The sequence below is a fragment of the Phaethon aethereus genome, assembly GCF_964289735.1.
Source record: "Phaethon aethereus genome assembly, chromosome: 1".
Taxonomy (NCBI): domain Eukaryota; kingdom Metazoa; phylum Chordata; class Aves; order Phaethontiformes; family Phaethontidae; genus Phaethon; species Phaethon aethereus.
This window is the reverse complement of record NC_138575.1, coordinates 153,982,220-154,004,969: the sequence shown is the minus strand read 5'-3', so window position 1 is coordinate 154,004,969 and position 22,750 is coordinate 153,982,220. Positions and strand designations below refer to the sequence as shown.

Genomic DNA, 22,750 nt, shown 5'->3' with positions numbered 1-22,750 from the left:
CCCCATAATCTAAAGCTGAGGAGTCACTAAGTGGAAAGTTCAGTTCCTGCTCTACAGTCTACGCAGAGAACTCAGTGCTTGTTGGGCAGGTGCTTCAACCTCACACTCTCACCTTCTCCAAATGGTGTCACACTTGCTCCCCAAGACAGAGGGAGGGGACTGAGCAAAAAATCTACCCTCAACTGCATTTTCTCTCATTATCTGTCCTCTGTGGCCCCTGCACCCCTTGCCCTGCTTTCTACCTTTCTGACCTGGCCTTTGTGTGTTTGCTGGACATATTTCCTGCAGAGTAGGGATGGTTTCTCTGCCTTTCTAAAAATGTTCTGTTCTTTGTGCTGATGAATAAACAGAAGAACAGAGCTTATCTCATGATGGCTTTTTTTTGTGTGTGTCTGTGTGTTGGGGGGGAAACAAAGGAAGGAAGTACTAAATTTGAATTACAAGCTTATATAAATTATGTTTTAGAAAGTACACCGGATACAAGTTAATGCATTAAAGAAAGCAGAGGTTGTAAGGGAAATGTCAAAAAGCCTTAATAGGCAGGTGCTTGCTAAGGTTGTCTGCTGTTTCTCACTGTAAAGGTTGGTTTTCAGTCATTTACAACTCTGCCAAATTTTATGTCCATTCCTGAGGTCTCACCTGAGTTTTTGGTCTAAAGTTCAGCCAAAATAGCTGAGTTGTTGCCAGGAAGCCAGGGAACAAATACACTATGCTTTTCAAACATTGAAACAGCCTTTTGTTTGAGAAGCTCAAGGGTCTCTGTCCCTTGGTCAAGGACTTGAACTTGACACTTATAAGAATGATGGCCTTTGTGTCAAGGAAATACCTTGAGAAAAATGTGCCTAAATCCCAGGTCACAGATGTTCAGTAGCTACTCAAGTCTGTTGTCAAAAATGTCCCACTTCATTCTGGGGCTGAGCAGGAGCTTCTCTGTGGTTGCAGAATGAGCTACCCTAGAGCCAGGTTTCCTACCAGGGCTGAGTGCAGGAAGACTGTCTCATGGGATGCGAGTGCCGCCTGTTGGCAAGCAGGCAGTGCAGGCAAGCTGCCTGACAACAGGCAGGACCACAGTCAAGGGAAGTGCCTGCCGGAGGGAAGATACTGAAAGACTGAGCAGGACGTAGGGAGACTTAATAAGGGAGATAAGGGAGACTCGAGTTGGAGGTTAGGGGACTGCGACATTTGGGAAGGGGTGGGATGAGAACTGATTTGGCCATTTGTCCTGACAGTATAAAATAAAAAAAAATAAAGCACCAAGATTTTTGAGCTGTTCTTGGGGCAAGGCAGCAAGGAATGAGAATAGTTGAAGTGATGAATGGGAGAGACAAATGTGGGTGGTGGTGACAAGTTTATTGGAGAGGGATACAGAGGCATGAGAAGACCTGGGCTAAACTGATGAGTACAATGCAACTGGAGTAAGGCAGCAGGTAAAGCTTGAATGGGCAGGACAGGCTGTGTCCATCAGAGCATGCTTCTGCTGGGACACAGAGCAGAAGCCAAAATGCTTTACTCAAGAAAATTGGGGCAGGGGGGAGGGAGAATCAATATTTGGATAGAATGTAATAAACAAAAGAAAGAGGGATAGCTGGCACTCACAGTTAAATCGGGAGCCAAAGGAAAATTGAGTATCTGCTTGTTACAAGAGCACCGTTCATTCCATGCCCTAAAAGAGATGGGGGTCTTGTAAACTGTCATGTAACTACATATGCAGGTGTGCGTGGCAGGAAAGAGAGGTCAGCAGAGCAAGGGTGCACTGGCAAACAGACCTGTTTCCAATATTTACTTTTCTTGAATACGTGACTTTGTTGTCTTCATAATGTTCTCAATTTTGTTGTACACAATGTCTTAGTTTGGTTTGTTGCTTCCTGCCTACGACTTGCTGGAGCTGGATCCCAGACTCGATCGCCAGCCCTTTGCAACAAGACACTGTTGTCAAGATAACAAATACTTTTTCCACCAGGATCAGTTCAGAACAGAGCATTTAATTGTTTTTATAAGCAATCTATGTTAATGAGATGTTAATGGTTTGAAATCAGGTGCTCAAGACTTTGCCCCTGGGTCTCTTCTAGCCAGCAGTGGGGAATCCTGGCTTTTACACCTGAGCCTGGAAGGGGGACACATTATGAATCGTGCAACCACCCAACGTGTTTGATCCGTTGGAAAAAGAAGGCTGGCTAAAGAGATCTTTTGGGCTTAGAGGTGTGCTTTGCTTTGTCAACTCTTCCACTTAATAAGCCTTGTTGTTTTTTCTAGGACAATTATATTAAGCTCTGCTTATTGCCAGGTGTTGAGGCAGCTGATCAACCGTGTGGAGGTGCCATCTAGATCTTCTCTGGGATCCCAGCTGAGCTTGTCTTTCCCTATGCTCTTCCAGAGAAATCCGATTGATGCTCTGTCAGGGGCTTTAATTTTATTCCTGTTACATAGAAATGTCAATAGTTTCTTGAAAAATGATACAGATGTTGCATTTAGATACTCTGTGGGATCTGAGATTATAATTCTGTGGAGGAAGTATGCAGAAATTCCAAGATTCCTGGGGACTTCTACTGAGCAGGGGAAATAGCTCTTTAAGAGTCTTAATACTCTTCAAAATCCACATGAACTGCTGTGGGAACAGCTGTAGCACCTTTTTGACTCCATTCATCCGTTTTTAGGCTGTGTGACCCAGGGAGTTTGTTTTGCTACCTGATTATTGTGGAACATGGTTGCTCTTAGCATTTTTACTTTGCTCAGTGACTAAAGATTAGAATGGTGGGGACTTCAGTGGGGAACAGGAAGATGCTAAAATCAATCTGTATCTCTCTTCTCCTCTTGCCCTTCAAATAGAGAAAGAAAAGGAAGAGGGGAAGCTTTAGTAAATCATGGAGATTTACTGTAGTGGGAAGCATATTGCTAATATAAAGCCCCGTTTTTCTGCAAGGGTTATTCAGGCTTACGAGGCAAGTACTCAGATGTTGTTTATCAGTGTTGTCCTAACCCAGAGGCAAGAGTTAAGTAACGTATGCTGAATCTGGGCAGAGGGGTCATTTCCAATATCCTCTGATGTTAAAATGACAGCTTAGCTTCTTTTGAAAGCAAGCAAGTGTTCCTTTGCATTTTTTATGATTATTCATGTTTCGCCCTAAATATTTAGTCTGTAAATTTGAGAGATATTACAGTTTGTAAAAGAGAAGGGATAGACTGTGAGTCATGTTTAAATTTGTAATTTTGAACAATAGCTTAAAATAACACATCTAGGTACCTATGTTCTTTGGCCTCCTCGACATCCTCTTATTATTATGCTACCAACATAATCTTACAAAGCAAAGCTGGTGTTTTCATGAGTCAGCAATCTTGAATAAGGGTTCCTAACATTCTGTTGTGTTGATTTTTATATTGTCTTTTAAGGTATGACGATAACAAATCAACGTACAGTATTTCTACATGTCACAGTGCAGGGAGTAGGCCTTGCAGTAAATTATTATCCCGACTGAAAATACAGCATATATATTAAAAATGACCCACTATATGAGAAAATAACGAATCCGAGCCCGTCTGCCTTGTATTTGCCTGTCGTTTCCATTTTGATTGCGATTGGCTGGCAAGGGCTGCTGCTGGCACTGCACAATTGGCTTAGATGGGGAATTACAAAACAGGAGCAGATCCCTCGACTGGGACTCCGTAGCACATGCAGCTGAGCACAGGCGAACAGAAAGGTCACCCGTACGCAAGGATTTGAGCGGGATCTCTCTCACAGATGTTTCCATTCCGGAGAAGCGCGTCTGATCTCATTTTTCTCATCTGTGATTTGGAGTGTTTAAATGCCATCGGGATTTTTGTTTTGTTTTGTTTCGGTGAACGTAAAAATGCACCTGGGAACAAGTTTGCAACCTGGAGGCATGTGAGAATTACAGATGCGCGGAGCAATATCGTGGAATGATCAGAAGGATCTGTGTTTTTAAGGAGTTTGAAATATCAGTGAGGAGGAAGATAATTCAAACAGAAGGTTAAAAGCAGATGCAAAAGGAAAACAACTTTGTTTTGATCCTGAAATTATACTGAAAACAGCATGAAGGAGGGATTATATCCACACCAAAACAACAGAGAATCAAAGGGGTTTATTTTCCTCTGAAATAATCGCAGTACAAGGAAATGTAAAAACTCTCTCTCATGAAAAAGAAGAATTAATTATTTGAATATGTTTTGAAGCTCTGTGGAACATACTTGGGACTGTGGCATCTGTGTAGTATAGTATGCCTGCATCTAAACATCTCAAATAAAGAAGATTCTGCACAAAAAGGTCAAACTGCTTTTTTTAAACTAGTTTTTAACTGCTTATTTTAGTGAGAGAACCAGAGGAGTTTCATTTGTATTTTTAACCAAAGTTTCTCTTTTTCTTCTTTCCTCCTCCGAACTTAGTTTACAAGATGCTGGAATTGGATTTATTCTTGTCATAGATCGCAGACAGGACAAATGGACCTCTGTGAAAGCTTCTATACTGCGGATAGCAGTGAGTACTGTTTTATATTAACTCCTTAGAAAGATTTTCCATGTTGAACCTTCCTCTTATGAGTAGAAAAGCAGCAATGACTTTATTTCTTCAATAAAATGTTAGCTGATATATGACACACAGTATCCAGCAGTGCTTTTGTATCCCACCTGACTGGGACTGAGCATCATGTGTCTATGATGTGCTTTTAATGCAGTTTGCAGCTCGGGACCTCAGCCTGAGAAGGCGCTGGGAGAGCGTGTGTGCCCGCACGTGTGTGTGGCATGCAGCTCTCCAAAGTGGGAACTACCATTTGCACGGGCAGCCTGTGCCTCTCATAGAGCCGTGGGTCCACTACTCAAGTGAGCTTCCTTTTTAGGAAGAGTTGAGGATGAGGGTCGTGATTTAGTTTACCACTTGTGAAAGGAATTCAGGTGTAAAAGCTGATCTTGTGGTGTTTGAATTAAAACAAAGGTTGCTTGTAAGCAAGAAAATCTTATATACCTACTCTAATGAATCAACAGCACATGTGGTGACTTTCAGTCTCCTTTTTAATATTTTTTTTAAATGTGAAAGCTAAGATTATTATAGGCTTTTTTCTTTTTTTTTTCCTACACAGGTAGGAAAAGACAGATTCATGTTTATCATGTGCTTACCATACTGTTTGTTTACTTTTGGGGTTTTTTTAATCCTTGCTTGAATTGTTAGTGTTGAAGTGATGAAAAACAGAGCTGTAAGCATATTTTCTTTATTTTTTCATGGCTGAAAATTTTAAGCTCTGTAAAACAAAAGTCAAATCAAAACAGTAAGTGTCATTTTTGTGTATCCCCATTTTGCCCAAAGAACTGTTTTTTTTTAATTGTAAATTAAACGTTATTTATTTAAAGGTAATGTGTCACTCCCACTATATGACTTTTTGTGAATGAATGTATAATGATATAATATTCCCACAATACAACTTTTTCCACAATGAGTATGTTTAGGAATGTTAAAATATTAAAAATACACAGAACTATTAGCAAAACTTGCTTTTGCAGCTTACTTCGAAATTTTGAGATGCAGCATTGAACAGATTCCCATGGTGGAAACTGAGAGCAGCACAATTTTGGGTGATTAAAGAAAAAGGGCTGTGTATATGAAGTTTTTGAATCTCTTTCAAAATTCAGTGCTGTAGTTGCTGTTTAAAGACAGATAAGCACTCCACATATGACAGTCCTTTTATTTACGTAATTGAGGTGGTAGGGAGTGGGGGGCAACTACAGGTATGTTGCTTATAGCCATAATATTATTGTTTATGGTAACATTCCTCCAGTGTGTGTTATTTTGCCTAGAAGCACAATATACAGAACCTGAGTGTCTGTTCCCTGTGATACGGGATCCATCATTGTAGTGATGGTCCTAAAGGCTTTGCTTGGAGAAGGGTGTTAAGTGCAGCGAGCTCTATGAGTTGCAGTGCTTTTGATGGTGGGTTATTTTTCTTTTTTCTTCTTTTATCATTCTTCTGTGTACTTTATTTAAAAGAGAAATCATGCTTCCTATCTGAAATCTAATCTGTTAGAGGCATGATCTTTTTTTTTTAATACCTGTTTCTTTCAGGTACTGAACTGGCTCAGTGTTGGCTTTATATTGTGTCTGTGGATGCGTGTGGCGGTACTTCTCTTGGGCTTCTGCAATAGTCACATCATCCCTGAACACTTGAAAATTTTACCTTCCCACTCCAAAAAAACATGTAGTGACAAATCCTTGTCTACCATCTCCACCATTTCTTTACTATATTTGCCATAAGTAAACTCTAAATAGGTTTCTGCTGTCTGTTACTTTAAAAAAAAAAGCCAAGTATACATGTTACATATCTTGCACCAAAGTCACAAGGATTTCTCTGTGTCCTGCTGATGGACAAAGGTTTTTAAATAGCTCAAGGGTAACTAGAGGCTTAACTTCCACTTCTTTGGTTTTCCTGTCAGAGTTGTCTTTTGATGGTGACCAAGCAACTGAGTGTCATTTGGGCTGTCTAGATTGAACCTTATGTCTGAAAGCCTGGTACCTTTAGCAGTTTTGATTGCTTAAGCTTATTGCCATGTGTGAGGATAAAAGTCTCATTTTATTTGAGAAGAGAGTTTTGGCTGTTGGTTCATTTGTATTGGGTCCTACAGCATCTTCCCAGCCATCTTGACCAATTTTTCTCTAATCGCCCAAGGGGGTGACCCTTTTGATTTGTGAAATCAGAGACGCCAGCACAAGGTGCTGTGGCTGGAGCACTGCCCAACAGGAATATCCTGGCTGGAGCATCTGCCCATCACTAATATCCCGACAACTGTAGGAAATATGTTTGTAAGCACAGAGCAGATGCTAACCAGAAACTCATACTAACATGTAATTTTTTAAATAATTATTATTTTGTATTATTTCCAAGACACTTCACACACAAATGTTTGGTTTGTACTGGTAGGTGTTAGAAGTATGTTTTGAAACAAAACTAATGAAGAAAGAATTTTTGTTTCAGGCTGAAATCAATGTGGAAAAATCTTTCTATATTATGAAAAATTTCTAGGCTTCATTTTTCCTTCTTTGTTATTAGGGATCATTTTCTTTCCTGGGGCAGAAAATGAGCAACGATGAGCTGAATCTTCATATTTCATGCTGGTATTTTAGGGTCACTATAGAGAGTCAAGGTTGTGAAGACAAGGTAAACCTATTTTTGCAGACATAGTGGAAGGGTAGTGGCTGCGCCATTCACCCAGGATGACTGCCGCTGAAGCACGCGTAGTAACAGCAGAACTGAAACCAAAGCCAGAGGCACTGGGATGAAAGATGGCCCCTCTTTTCCTGGGATGTGATAGAGAGACTGTGGCAAGCATATGCCCAGGCAATGCAGAATTTGCTATTGTTACACTCTACTTGACAAAGTTGCAATGGGCAGGTGGCCCAAGAGGTTCTTCTTAGCCAGTGCAAGACTGCAAGAGACTGTGGCTTAAGAGACACTGCAAACAAGATTATTTGTTTATTTTCCTCTGATTTAGCTAAGGTGAAGTTATTAGCCTAGTGCAGTCAATGACATGTGTCTGGAGTGTGACTCATTCTATCTGAGATAGGTGGGATGGATAACCTAGAGATACTGTTCATTGTATAGAAAGCTTAGCTTTTAGATGGCTGTAAGCTGAACAGAATTCATCCCTACAGTTGAGTCTCTAGGAAGAATCTGGCCTAATGGGATAGTCAGGCTGAGAGGTGGAGTTCTGGTAGAGATGCCAAAAACCAAGATTTATGTCAAGTGTGAAGTCTTGGCTCTAAATTGTCATCTTCCTAGAGAGGCTGTAGAAAACTGAAAGACATTACAAGAAAAAAATCAAAGTCAGCTGTCGCAAATTGTTCGCTCTTATTACATTGTTGTTTGAAGATACAAAAATTCTTATGTTTTTGCCCTGTCAGCTGCTGAGATTCTTCTAAATTTGTATTATAATGTCCTGTTTTCGGTTAAACATGGTATTAAACGTGGTATACAGAGACACACAGACCTTACTGAACTTCTTAGCTCCTGTGGCTGAGCAGGTGGGTAGGCTTACGGACATAAGGCATGGTGCCTGAATGAGGGTGCAAGGAGGATCAGTCACACAGCTTGGTAAAATGGCTCCATATTGTCCCAGCTGAAGTCAGGTGAATGACAAACACCAGAAAAATTGATCCCCTTTTCCTTTCCATGCAGTCAAAAATGACTCTTTTTTTTTTTTGACTCTTTTTTTTTTTTTTTTTTTCCTTTCCTCTCCTGGTGTTATCATACCCAAACACGCAATATTCAGTCCACGTTTGTAGGAGCAAGGCATATTACTGATTAATGTGTTCTGGGGTATCACACTGCTCTGTTCATAGTTCAGTGTGTTTTCTTAAAAAAATGAAGCCTATGTCATTACATTGTCTCTGTTATCCTGTCATTATTGTCTTCCTCCATCTTGAGGGAAAGATTGAAGTGTGAACCCAGCCTTTTAGACAAACAAAAACCTGCACTCAACATCGTGAAAAGTTTCACTCATAGCCATCCATCAGCCTCATATTAAAAGTCCAGAGAAAATAAACTTCCTTAAACTTGGTGCTTGGGGAATAACTCGTGTGTGGGCAACTGCTCTTGAGGAAGCAGTTGGTGTGGAGGTCACTCAAGTGGTAGTGAGAAAGGTTTATCCAGTTACAAAACTTTGCAACCCTTTCTAAATATGACAAGAGTTGGGTTTTATCCAATCTCCTGGGGAAGCTTGCTTCATGATTTGCCGCCTTTGACTCGGGATGCATTGCATGCAGGTTTCGTGCCTTCTGTTTCACACTGCATTGTCCAGGGTACAGTTTTTCTTAGCTCTTCATAAATCAAAATGCAGTCTTCACTGTAACAGAGGCTTAGCCCATTAATTGCTTTGAAGATTAGGGCCAAGACCTTTAGCTGGCAAGAGGAGACCAAAAGCCCATGGCGAGTCTGGAGTGCTAATACCAGCCTAAACCTTGCAGGAGACAGGCAGTCCCATTTTTGTGCCATCTGGAGTCTTATCGTTGGTTTTACATCCAAGGTGAGAAACAGTAAATTACAGTAATCCGACCTTGAGTTCTTTGGCCTTGTTTGTAGAGAGAGGTTGAGTTTCTTAGTGGGTTGTTGGTGGAGGAAAGATGCGTTTCATAACCGATGCTCTGTGGTCATGAAAGGCACTATTGTATGTTCTGGATAGGTATTTCCCACTAGTCCAGTTTCTAGCTAGCTCTTTGTGTCATGTCCTGAATACTGTAATGACACTTAACAACTCATGGGTTAAGTTTGAAAAAAACTGCTGCTCTTTCAGCCCGTAGTGATATTTCTAATTTTTGCTTGCATCAAAACAAGACCAAAAACTTGGCAGTATGATGAAACTAGAATAGTATTTGTATTAATTTTGTAGCTATTGTTATAAATTATTCCAGTAAATTATAAACTAAAAGGTTATTTTGAGATGCTGTACAGTTTTGTCTTACTGCTTTGGATGTTTTGCGAATATCACGTGTGCAGGCACTTTCACAGTTATCCTTGTACAGTCAGCCATTTTTCCTTTTTATTACATGGGGGTTTTTTATACATTAAAAGAAAGAAGTGAATCACTTAAATTCTGAAAAGAGGATCGTAACATCACAAGCATTAAACTCTGATCTAACACAAAACAGCTCAATGTTTTTAAAACTAGATTTCAAACTGCTCCTTTTATGAATTGATTCAATTCAAGATTCTTTCTTGACAAGAAGCCTGTGTAAGAGACTTCATTCTAGCCTGGAATAAACAGTCTTGCAAAAAAAAAAAAAAAAAAAAGTACTTATTAGCTCCTTTATATACAGAGGTATTTTGGAAAGAAGTGCCCTGTGGCTTATGGCATACTAGTAAGTGCAGAAGGGAAAACACCACCATAAAGTTTGGTAATGTGGGTATATTGAAGCTCTTCATAAAATGAAAAATAGTCTTGTTCCAAGTATTTTAAGACAGAACTACTAAAACTGAGTCAAGCGTTAGATCTTTGACGTCTCACATGGTTCAGATATTTCTGAAAGCTGGCTGTTTACCTGGGAAGCAGAAGAAAAAGGGTTGTAGGTTTACTGTTTATCAGAACAGCTTTCCTTTGCTGTGTAGGAGTATGAAAGACTTCTGAGCACCAGGGCAGCCGAGTGAATTGCTCTGTGGGATTGAACAGCAAACTGCAACTTTATTATAAGTGCATCTCTGTCTAGAAGGTATACATACCTATCTACATAATTCCTTTGTATACTAAATAAGCCCCAGGAGGAAGCCTGAGATATGAAAACTCAAAGGTGTTGGTTTTCTTTTCCAAAAGCTCACCTTTGGGTATTCACAGCTGAAAGCTGTAGTGACTGGCTTCTGGTTGTAGACCCTGGCCACAGCTCTGCTTCTGCACTGCCTCTTCCAGGGAGCGCAGCCTGGCAGCACTGCATCCTGTCGCAATGAGTATCGTGACTATTCTAAAGTATGTGATTTAATGAGACTTAGTCCCCCTTTGAAAATGCCATCTGCCCAATAGCCTATAGCACATAATGTGCTATTTACAGTTGCTGTCAGGCAGGAGCGCGTGGGATTGCTGCTCTGCCTGGCTGGTGCAGGTACAATTGTTGAGTGGCTTAAATAGCTCCGCACTGGCACCAAGAGAGCAAGACAACATTACACAATGGAAACCAAAGATAGGAAGAACCTCAGTACCTGTCTTCGAGGAAACACTGCCTTTCCTTCCCCATAAATAAGCTGTCACCACCCCTTTCCAGCAGGAGGTGGGGGTTGTTTCCTGGGGGTTGTTTCCTGCTCGGTTTTTGCAGTTCCATACCAGCCATTCAGCACCATGTTACCCTCGTTGGTGAGGTGGCCTGCATCTCCTTACCTCCCCCTGTTAGCAGCTGCTTAACCTCAGGGTCGGTATGGGTGCCTTTCTGTCATTTATATTCTGTGAAGGAAAGCAATAATTGAGATTATGTGCAACTAACTGAATTTTACATTTTGCCCAAAACCCAGTTGGGTTCAGTCTCAGTAAGTTCCCCCTTTCTGGAGGGCTGGAGCATGCTGTGGAAAGCTCCCCATCCCTGAGAAGAGGAGACCTGAAAGCAGGCAGATCAGCCTGCTCCTGAGTATTTATTAACTCTTCTCCTGCAGTATTTAAGGTAGCTCCTGTTTTGTCCAGCCAGTGAAGGTTCTTCCCATGTTCCAGGTTTGGAGTACTCATAGGGTAGCGAACATCTCCATATATTAGAAGGCTTTGTTTTAAGGGCTGTGCTGTATATAAACTCTTGGTTTGGTCAGGTTTATTTCAAAGCTAGTAACTACATGCACATCTACATCTTCTTCTGTATCTTTGGAATTGGCACTTGTCCAGCTGGATGGGGAAGCACAGGAGATGAGCAGATAGAAAACTAATCCCATGAGTGTCATGAAGTATCAAATAAGTCTCAGTGCTGATGCAGGTGAGACTAAGGAATATATGGACTGGGCTAGAATAGAATAGCCTAGAATAGAGGCTATTTCCGTGCGGGGTACCAAAAATGTGACAAGTGGGGGTTTTTTTTTCCCCCCAGTCTCTCTTTCATAGTGTTAAATGAGTTAAAGTGCAATATTTAAGACAACATATGGGGGGAGCAGTTAATATTAATATTATTAATATTATTAATATCAATTAATAGCATAAAGAAAGACACTTTTGGAAAGAACAGTTTACAAGCACACAAACCCTTCCTCAAGCCACAGTGGTGTTCAGTGACTTCACTAAAACAGTCCTTGAAGGCACTTTATTTTGTGACACTGCTAAATGTACATGAATATTCATTTTTGTGCTTAACACTTGGTACAGCATTGTTGAGAAATTGTTTGCTCTGTCTGCTTAGCATACAATGGCTTCAAACAAATATGCTCCTGGACTGGAATGGAGGGGGGGGATTTTTTGGGGGTTTTTTGTTCTTGTATTCAGGGTGAAGTTGACTGTCTTATGAAGTTCAAACGCATCTAAGGAGTGTCTCTTGCATCATATCATTGTCTCTGCAAGTCACTAGGGCTTTAGAAAAAAAAAAATAGGAAAATATTAATGTTTGGGCAGTGAAGGTATAAGATCAGATAAACTGGAGTAGCTGACGTGGGTCCAACATTGTTTACATTGTCCAACATAGCAATCCTCCCTTTTTCTGTTGTTGTTGTTTCACAATGGTCAATTTGCAGATTTGATTCCTAGCCACGACAAGCAGAGAAGGCATCAGTAAGGCTCAGGGTTTTTTTGAAAAACAAAACCAAACAGAAAGTATAGGATACAAACTAGAGGAGACAAGAACAGTGTTGTAGGTAAATTGCAGTAATCTAGAATTTGAGCTTTTTTGCTGAGAGAGAGGGGAAACTTCTGGCAAGATTTGAATGGGAGTTAATCTAGGTGGTACAAGACTGTAGTGATTTAAACAGAATTGTTTTGGCTAAACACACTGAGATGGAGAATAATTATAATGTGTATTCTGTTTGTTTTCTTTGAATTGAACATTAATGAGAGACCCTACTTAATTTAGTCATGCAGTTAAGCTGTTTCTCATAAAAGCTAATACACAATTTAGAAAACTTTGCTATTACATTGCATTTGGCTACTTCTGTTTTCTTCAGTAATAGTTTCAGTACCATAGAATCATAGAACAGCCCAGGTTGAAAGACATCTTGAAAGACCATGTGGTCCAACCTTTTGTGGGAAAGGGAGCCTCAATGAGATTGTCTAGCACCCTGTCCAGTCATGTCTTGAAAACGTCCAGACCCTTTAGGACTGAACCACCATGCTTTCTAGAAAATTTGGACATCACTGAAGTGGAGGCAGATTTTGAAGCTCAAGTCTTTTTAAGGTTCCTCAATCCATTGGAGATCTCAGTTGTACACTATCTGGGGAACCATGATGAGTCCATGACGTCTTCCAGAGAAGGTTTTAGCTAGTTTTCTCTTTTTAAAAGTTTGTCATTTCCAATGCTAAATACCTGCAACCCTTGGAGACCTTAAAATGAATATTAAACCACTCTCCAACCTTCCGGATACTAACAGTTTCATCAGGCGTTGGAACACAGCATAGCATAACAGCTCCTTCAGTCAGCGTTTGTTTGTTTTTTAGTTGGCTTTTTTTTTTTTTTTTTTTAGTAATTCAATTTACTAGAAATGTGACATTTCCACCAGCATAATGAAGAAAATTGCATACTTAATCATTATAATGATCATTTCTTTAGTGAACTTCACCACCTCCCTACAGTGGAAATACTGAATAGGGGAGAAGACTTGCATGATTTCAAGAATGGCTAAACGCCAAATATGCAAACCTCTGCCACAGCAGAGGTTGATTTTTAGTAATTTAATGCCATTTCTTTGTTTTCCTTCTCCTCTCTTCTGTTTTCCCTTTGTCACTTGTAGAACTGGGAAAGATCCATCAGGCTAATAGTTGGAATACGATGAGAAAAAACATAGCTGAGAATTATTATGTTTGATTTTTATTTTTGTTTGCAAAATTAAATCTTATTTCTATGCTACTGCCTGAGAAATCCAGTCTCGATGGCAATAGTTTGTGTAGGCAACTGTCAAGGTAGTATATGTGCAGACTAGAAATGTGTTGTTAGGTGTTCAGACAATAATGGAGGTTTCTCTTGTCACCCTCTGTTAAAGAGAAGATAAGGTAACCATGAAAGTACTGCTGTTGAAAAAGTATGAAGCCACCACGGTTTGTTCATTAGCCTCCCTGGCTAGGATGTAATCTTAGCTGAAGAGCCGTACAAGCCAGCCCTGACAACTTCTATTCCAGGACAATAGACTTCTGTTCCCAAAGATGAGTAAATGTCTCTGAATGAAGCTCTCTGTGCAAGCCTTTCTAGGTTTATAATTGGTCACCCCATTATGGGAGGCTTTTGATACAGTTAGTTTGTGGCTTAACAGAGGGTTCTCCTTGTTCAAAAATATTTTCTGGAGCTGAAACACAGAAAATAAAAGACTAAACTTGTTTTGCAGGCATCTTTCCCAGGAAACCTGCAGCTAGTCCTCGTTCTGCGCCCAGCAGGACTTTTTCATCGAGCTCTCTCGGATATTGCTTTCAAGTTCAACAAAGATGAGTTTAAAATGAAAGTACCTGTAAGTAATTCTCTGTTTTCACTTTATTATCAGAGATCTGTTCAAGTACTTAATCAAGCCAGTGAGGACCCTCCCCCCCAAAAAAAAACCCGCACAAAAAATACCAACAAAAAAACCCCCTGCTTAAAGGTTGTTCTGGAATCTTGAATTAAAGATTCCTCTTAGAAAATAGCCATGTATGGTTTACCAAGATAAAAGACCCCAATGGAGTAATTTCTATTGTATAATTCTTAAGCGTTATTTTAATACACACTGCTAAGTGTGGTGCTCATCCTCATTTGTTGTTGTTTAAATTTACATCATCTTCAGCTGAAACAACTGTTAAGTTTGTTTATTCTATACCCAAAGAAAATAGTTCCATCACTTACTTCTGTATCAAACCGAAATTTCTCTATCAGAAACTGAAGGATTGGGCTTAGAATCTTTAATAACGGACTTTTGCCACTGTTTGCATTCACTTCTTTTCTTTGCTGCTGCAGATCATAATGCTGGGCTCAGTATCAGAACTGCAGGGTTACATTGATAAAACACAATTAACAGAAGATCTTGGTGGCACCCTGGATTACTGCCATAACAGATGGCTGTCCCGTCGCACTGTAAGTCTAAATTTTTGTTCAACTTTTCAGCTTAACGAACCCTTCTGTTTTATACCCTGTCATTTATAAAATAGATTCCAAGTGATGCAAGTTGACTTGCTTGGAGTGAGAAGATGTTCCCAATGGTACTTAGTCATCTCAGAGAAAAAAAATGAGTAATAATTTGGGAGTGGTTTTCTGAACACTTGGAGCAAAGGAACTACAGTCTATTATTGTGTTGAGGTTTATTGTGTTTGCTACGAGAAAGAAAAAGCTCAAGTTGTAGAATAACTCCAGATTATAAAAATATGAGGAAGATATACTTGATACAAGCCTAGGAAACACATACAAATAAGGAATTAATGGTGACGGTATCTGTTGCTTGCAAAATTATATTTTGACAATTTTTCAGTCTCGTAATTCATCTGCTTGGGTTTGTTTTGTCAGCTATATTTTGCGTGTATGTGTCTGTTTGTACATATGCATGTGATGACAATGAAACATCATTAATGGTTTTTATTCCAAAAGGCTATAGAAGGTTTCGCCCAAAAGGTTAAGCAAACAGCTCAGATTCTTCAGTCCTTTGGGACTGAGCTGGCTGAAACAGAACTACCAAATGATGTGCAATCAACCAGCTCCCTTCTTGCAACACACACAGAAAAGAAGGACAAAATGAAGGTATGTAATTTTTGTAAAGATGCTGTCTTCTAGTTAAATTGTGTTTTAATTTACAACTAATGTTAATAGAAAATCTGGAGGATGTTAATAGACAATAATAACACGAAACATTGAAATTCTATTGAACTTGTTTAGCTTGATTTGATGTTAAAAGTCCTTTTTGCATTCAAAAATGACGTTTCGTGAGGTTAAGTTTACATATGTACAAATGCATGATGATTTGCATGTGGAAACAGAAATTCCTTTGTAAGTGGTGTGTTTAATTTGTAGTTTTGTTTGCAACAAGAAATGTGATTGTATTTGCATGCATATGAAAATATATGACCCTTTGAAGAATGGACAAATGTTCTTTCAAATCAGCTTAAATGAAAAATATTTGGGGGTTTCAAAACTGTGCAGCTAAAACTTTTGAGAGATTTGTAACCTAGGGAGACAGTAGAAGGCTATCTATCATGAAAATTCAGCTCAATTACACTGGGATCTTGAGATGGTGAACATAGAAAAAGCTGACATTTAGCATTTATTGTCTGTGCTTGTTGTCAAACACTGCTTTTAATCAAATTGTGCTTGCTCTATTGCTATTAAAACAAAATCCTTTTTCCAGTTTGGTGCCTTATGAAGTCTGCTTAAAAAAAAACAACACACAACTACAGTGTGTGGGTTTTTTATTTTGTTTTGTAGGAGGATATCAGGTTAGCAGTAGAACAGGGAGATGATATCCTTGGAAGTATTACAAAACCAGTTACTGAGAATCCTGAATACAAACTGAATCAAGATCAGCTAGACAATCAAACAACGGTAGAAAGGTGAGAGGAGCAAAATACTGAACATGCTGCATTTCTGTGTCTTTGACCCCACCCCAGCTCTTTTACTTAGTTCCATATGCATGCTTAGCAAATAAGCAAATCTTACAATGTGAACATATAAAATGTACTTTCGGAAACAACTCCTCTTCTGTCAGATCTGTCCTGAGCAAAGTAATCTCCTGATGGCCATTACCAGGTCACCTGGCTATAAGGAAATAGGGGATGCGGTTTGAGTTCCGGTACCAAGAAAGTAACACTGATAATTTTTTCCTTTTTGTCAGATTTGGACTATACAGTTGAGCAGTTTTTCTTTATTTTAAAGAATATCGATGCTTTGTTTAGAGACTAAAGTGCAATCCAAGGAAATTTCACTGCTGTAGAGAAAGCAGGAGGGGAAGGCAGAAGTGATATATCCCTTCTTTTCAGTAGATTTGTCCACTTCCGTTAAGTCCTTCTGAATTGAATGGAAGGTTTCTTTTTCTTTAAACCTGCCCAGAGGAGCTTCTAACATTGCTGATATCTTATAAATGTCATTAGTAGCCTTTAAAGGGCTACTAGCATGTACGCCACTCTTGAAGTATCTATGTGCAAACTTCCTATATGCTTCCTCTGGACATATAAGTAATAGATGTTGTTTTCCTTTGCTCCCCGCCCACCCCCTGCTCTTAAATTACTGCCAGGTTTGAAGACATTATATCATCATAGCACAGATGTAAATTTGCACAAAGCTATGAAAGCATAACTCATTTCCCCTAGGCAGCATTCTGCATTCTTTTTTTGTCTGTCATTCTGTGTTTCTGTTACACTCGGGCTGACTTTTCTTTCCAAATAACTGTCTATTCCAATCCACAAAGCTTGGCCGAAGTCACTTTTTTTGGTAATTGTTGGAAGTTGGAAAGAACTCTCAGTGTGTGTGTCCCTGCTTTTTTTTTTTGTAATTGGTTTTAACTTGTAAATTCAGGGTTCATTTGTGTGCTATTAAAGACAAAAATTCATTAAAATTCTCATGTATGGCCTTCCCTGGCTGTAGCCTTGGTACAGCAAAGCGCACTGTAAAGGTAAGTCCATAGGATACCATACTGTCAAATGCAATATTGGAAGCTAAGTTGAAAAGTAAAAGTTTTAAGACGTTGGCCAAAATTATAATTGAAGAAGATTCTTTTCATCGCAGTAGTGCTGTACACTTGCCTGTGATGTTAAAGTAGTAACGCTGCTCAGAAGAGGAAGAGCAATGACCTTCAGGTTTATTATAAGCCTTGCTCCAAGAAATGAAATGTAAGGGCAGCTGGCTGGTCACAGCAGTACAATTTTTTTCCTTCTTCTTTCTTTATAGCCCAAGGCTTGGGTTCCTCTGAGTCCTAGCCCACACACATTTGCATGTTTTACTTATGTTTGCTAGCCCCAAGTCCCCATGTCCCCAGGCCAGAGCTGAGCAGTAGTATGTGCAGCAGCTAGCTTCAAATCAGCACTTGCCAATTTTACAGAACTTTATGTTTGTGTTGGGTTTCAGTTTTACATCAATGTTATTCTAGGAAACAATTCTGTGCAATACTCAAAAAAGTTTCCTGTATCCAGTTTATTTTTTCTGGAAAATATTGCTTTGGGGAGGCCTTTTGTTTACTGTGGAAGATTGCATTGTCCCTTAAAGGTTGCACCCATTAGTCTTACAGTATTTCTTTTATTTTTTTTAAAGGCTTCTGGCTCAATTACATGAAACGGAGACTGCCTTTGATGAGTTTTGGATTAAGCATCAGCAAAAACTTGAGCAGTGTCTGCGCCTTCGGAATTTTGAACAGAATTTCAGAGAGGTGAGAACTTCTTGGTGGCAATCAATATTTGGTAATACAGACACAGAAGAAAATACTTCCCCCTCTTGTTTTTGCAGCTCTTGTGTGTGCTTGAAAGCTTTCTCCAACCTTTTTCTTGTACGTGTCCTTACTTGACATCCTGCTATCTTTACTACCTTGAATACTTGCCTATAGAGACATAATAGCTTCTCTTCTGCAGTCTTATGATTTTCTTTTCCATGGGCCCAGCAGTGTATAAGCATTCAAAAACTCCTTTGAAACCTGTTCACCACCACAGAAGCATAATATGCTGTCTGCAAAGCTTTCATCTTGCCAGTAGGCCCTTTTATGGAACCAAGACTTACCTAAAGCTTCTGGCTGAAATTTTATAAAACAGTCTCCAACACTGTGGGTGGGAAGTTGCAACCACAATGTTAGAAGCTGGGTGGAGGCTGAACTAAAATTCTTACAGCCAGTTTCTGATCTCATGTTAGTTTAACTCATATGCTTGATGGCACCTATAGTCACTTTACTCTGGTGTAGTGATCTCGGAGCACGGCCCCTGTGTCTCCATGGGAGCAACACTCAGAAACCCTCTTACAAATGTGTGTGTGTGTCTGTCTGTATGTCTGTCTCTCAAGCAATTGTTAGGGTGAGGACCTCTTCCTCATGTTTTGCTGTTTACGTTAATGTCGCTTTGTTTTATTGTCATCTGGTAAAAAACAGATCATAAATGTTTCCAAGCATTAGTTTTCCTGCATTTTTTTGTTTCAGTATCAGGAAACAAGATTACTTCACTCCCTTTTCTTTGTATTTGTTTTAATTTTGTATTGGGGTTAAAGGTAGGCTGACAAAAAAATGATTTGTCTCTGTGCTCCAGTAACCCCATAATGTGAATCACCTGACTGGAAAGAGTGGCCATCAGCTATTTAACTTATGGGCCTCCAGAGAGGTGGAATCATAGAATCTCATCTTCATTGATACATAGCTGTGTCTCATTTCAGGTCAAAGGAGCTTTGGATATCGTGTCCGAGAGACTGTCTGCTTTCACAGATGTGGGAAACAGCTGTTCACATGCAGAGCACATTTTGAAAGATCTTGCCAACTTTGAAGAAAAATCATGTGTAAGAACTCTGCAAGTCTCCTTCATTTCTAGTATGACGATGCGTTGTGGAGGGGAACAGTATTTGGTTATTGAGTATATCTTATGAGCAGAGCTTAAGCTGACAGTAGGGCAGAATCAGTGTCTCAAGTAATGTGCAGAAGGAATTTGGAATAAAGTTTTTAACCATCTGAGTGGCCCAGTTCTCTAGCATCCTTCAATAAGGAGCAGAGTGACCAGTCCCAAAGTCGGTGTGATCAGTTCGTGGAAGAATTTCATGAAGTATCTACATAGCCAAGCTCTGCATTTAGTGATCAAGGGGCCAATTCCGTTCCTATTACAGCCACTTACTTCATTAAAACTCAGAAATTAGAAGGCTGTGTATTGAATGTACCGTATGTTAAAAAATGACCAGCAGAAACATACACTCTGAACAATGTAGAAAGGGATCCTTCTTATGATCTGTGCTTCACAATAAAATATATAGCTCTATAAGTGAGGTCATTGCTCTTGAGGCTGAGGTCCCGGAGTTAGGTGTTTTTTATTTGGGTTCAGATTACTGCTGTACTTCAAATTCCATACATACGCACACAAACACACTGCTGAATAAGTAAGGCATAAAAGGACTAATAGTGATTCCTTCACACTTCAGTGGCCACATGATTAAACTCATTAATGTTTCTGAAGTACTCTGATACAATAAAGAAGAAGGGATAAAAGTTCTTGGGCATCTGGGAAGACAGGAAATCACTTTGATTTATTAAGCAAGGCAGCTGTTAGCTACAGGTGTATTCTATATGAACGTGTATTTTATTACATAAAAACAAATGGTATAATTTTAAATTTTTTTCATTGATATTGATCCAAGGAAAGATGTACCTAAATCAATGCTTGCTTTCTTAGGAAACAATAGCAAAAGCCAGAATGCTAGCCTCAGAGGGTGATGCTTTTATTCAAAGCAATCATTATGCTGTGGACTCCATTATTCCAAAATGCAGTGAACTTCATCATCTCTGTGATGCCTTCACTACTGAGACAGAACGGAGGAGGAATCTTCTTAACAAATCTCTAGAATTGCATGGCTTACTAGAAAAGGTAAATTTTGTATGGAACAGTTCTTTTTCCTATCTCATTAGCTAACACCTCAGTCAACCAGTTGTCACAAGGGCAGGTAAAAATATCTGTGTGTGCTGGAAGTTTTCTCCTTACATATCTGAATACATCACAAGTAGAGGTATGAAATGTTTTAGACCTCTTAGTGTTTGATGCTAACATCGGTGCATTCTGAGTGTCTTCTTTTCTGTTTCTAGTCTATGAAGTGGTGCGATGAAGGAATTTATCTGCTGGCTTCACAGCCGGTAGATAAGTGTCAGTCTCAGGATGGTGCAGAATCAGCATTACAGGAGATTGAGAAATTCCTGGACACTGGTGCAGGCAATAAAATCAAGGAGTTGAATAAAATATACAGAGAGTATGCACACATTCTCAATGAAGACCTAAAGGTACCAAAAGGTGTTTATGTGTATCTATGTGTCCATTTGTAAATTTTAGAATTGCTCTCTTGCATGGCCATTGATAAAGCTAAATAGGAGTTTTACCCATGAACTGGAAAGCCAACACATTTCCCTACCTGAGGTCCTAGTCCTGTCATATCTTTGGATAAGCATCAAGGGCTTCAGAGCCTTTTAATAACTACTTCAATTTTTCAGATAGTAGGAGTGCTTTTAAAAAAAAATTCTCCCTAGTGAATATTTGAAGTATCTTTTTTACATAGCAAAAATGTGCCTGTCATTGATATTTATATGACTTCTGCTTTGGTTTGGTTTTTTAGAACTTGAGAATATGTCCTTTTTCCTCATGTTTGATCTCTTCATGTAGCAGAACAATTAGACACTGTCAAGAAAACTTTTCCCTATTTTTTTTTTTAAATTGAAACCTGACCCCCATTCGTTTCTCTATAGCAAGCACACAAGATGTTTTATGAAGTGATGTTCCAATTTTTAAGTGTACTAAATGACTGTAAATTATGCCATATGAGGAGTGAAGAGTAGGGCAATATTTCTCTACGTGGTGTAAAAGCAATTGCAATTTCAAATCAATGTGCTGTAAATGGCAGCGTAACTTGTTGATAGGTCTCTGACAGGGGTTGTGTGTTTTTTGGCTTTTTTTTTTTTTTTTAAATTCTGTGGCAACGTTAGGAGCATGTGCAAAAGGTTTTCCAGAAGCAAGAAAGTATGGAAGAAATGTTTCAAAAGAGACAAGTAAGCCTTAAGAAACTGGCAGCTAAGCAGACACGTCCTGTTCAGCCAGTTGCACCAAGACCTGAAGCCTTTGTAAAATCTCCTTGTACCTCTCCAGGTAAGTAACTGTAGTAGCCTTTAACTAATCTTTTTGCACTATGCTGAGAAACTTAAAGAAACTTTCAGCTGTAATTTGTGGTTGCACAAACATCTGTGTCAGATCTGCTCAAGTTCCAACTGCTGTTTGATTCTGGTTTACGTGCCTAGGTCTTCAAAGAGAATACGTATCCAACTCGGAAAGCAGTGCGCTTCGGAGGGTAAACTACAGACGAGGAAAGGTAATTTTTTTTCTTTGCGCTTTGCATGCACATACTGCTTAAGAAAGCCATAATACAATGGAATATTCAGGAACTTCAAGAAGAATGAGGCAATTCCACTGAAAAAATGATGGTATTGCCCCTATCGAAGAACTCTGGTGAAGCAGTCATGGTTTAAATAGAGGCTGCTTTGTCGCTGGGCTGGGTATGAGGGAAGGTAAATAGTTGCCTATATTAGGAAAAATGTTAGGGGGAGCAAAATATAAAATCTATGAACAGGAAACATTTATTATTTGCCAGTACTAATTGGCTACTCTTAAAACTGGCGAAAGTGAATAGGTAGTTGTCGTTGGCTCCAAGACAGCTTCACCTGACCTAATGGGTTGCCATTCCCAAGTGGGGATAGTCTTCCTGCTCCGCCTCCGGCAAGGAAAGTATCCTGACGGCAGCAACAGAAACAAATAGTTTCTCACTGGGTTAGAGAGCTGAATCAATTCAGCGAAGGTTCAGCAACAGACAATGCAAGGAGGAAGGCAAGACCACATGACCAGTAGGGACAACAGTTGGAGAAAAGGGTTGGTTCAAGGGGGCGGATTGAAAGCAGAACCTCTCTGTTTTTTCAGCAAGCCATAATTAGGTCAGCCTAGAAGTTGTAAGAGTGAACTTCTGTGTCCAGTTAGGAAGTTACCAGAAAGTTAGCACAGTACCTCATTTTTAGCTTGGAAAACAGGCTAAGGCCAGCGTTGTCTCCAGGATTATGCTGATGCTCTGATGTTGTCTTCCTGGAAAGGGGCCTCGAGCCACAGTCTTTTCTAAGCTGGCCTTTCTTGGAGAGCTCCCTGTGTTTAAATGTTCTTGTGTGCTTTAAGACCCTCGGGTCGTCTTGGATTTTTTTGCAGCTTTCTTGCAAATTGCCTTCATTTTTAATGGAGTAGAATCTTTCCTGTGAAAACACATGCAAGTAGAGCTGAGTGCAAAGCTCCGTATTTTAAAGTGTTCTTCCCCCATCTGTGATACTGTAATGACTTTTTTGTTGTTTCTTTATTTCCTTCCTTAGAGTGAAATGACTGAACTCCATCAAAGCAGAGGAGGATCTACAATGGATGATGAAGAAAACCTAGCTGTGTTGCGGCAGTAAGTATATTTTGATAA

The 22,750-nt window shown here is 39.5% G+C and overlaps 1 protein-coding gene across 3 annotated transcripts in view; it reads left to right on the top strand.

The window, feature by feature from the left end:
• The window catches only part of MCF2L (MCF.2 cell line derived transforming sequence like), a gene marked incomplete at both ends in the record, with an annotated part of 158,256 nt that overhangs the window by 116,543 nt on the left and 18,963 nt on the right, over positions 1–22,750 (top strand). For 2 of the 3 annotated variants that reach the window (XM_082013503.1, XM_082013504.1), the window contains 12 exons: positions 4,399–4,489; positions 13,974–14,093; positions 14,573–14,689; positions 15,197–15,346; positions 16,028–16,152; positions 17,846–17,960; positions 18,944–19,063; positions 19,945–20,136; positions 20,352–20,543; positions 21,240–21,399; positions 21,549–21,619; positions 22,656–22,732. In XM_082013503.1, the coding sequence (XP_081869629.1) occupies positions 4,399–4,489; positions 13,974–14,093; positions 14,573–14,689; positions 15,197–15,346; positions 16,028–16,152; positions 17,846–17,960; positions 18,944–19,063; positions 19,945–20,136; positions 20,352–20,543; positions 21,240–21,399; positions 21,549–21,619; positions 22,656–22,732 (1,530 nt within the window). The remainder of the gene's footprint in view (positions 1–4,398; positions 4,490–13,973; positions 14,094–14,572; positions 14,690–15,196; positions 15,347–16,027; positions 16,153–17,845; positions 17,961–18,943; positions 19,064–19,944; positions 20,137–20,351; positions 20,544–21,239; positions 21,400–21,548; positions 21,620–22,655; positions 22,733–22,750) is intronic. The other variant, XM_082013502.1, reaches the window with a different exon arrangement.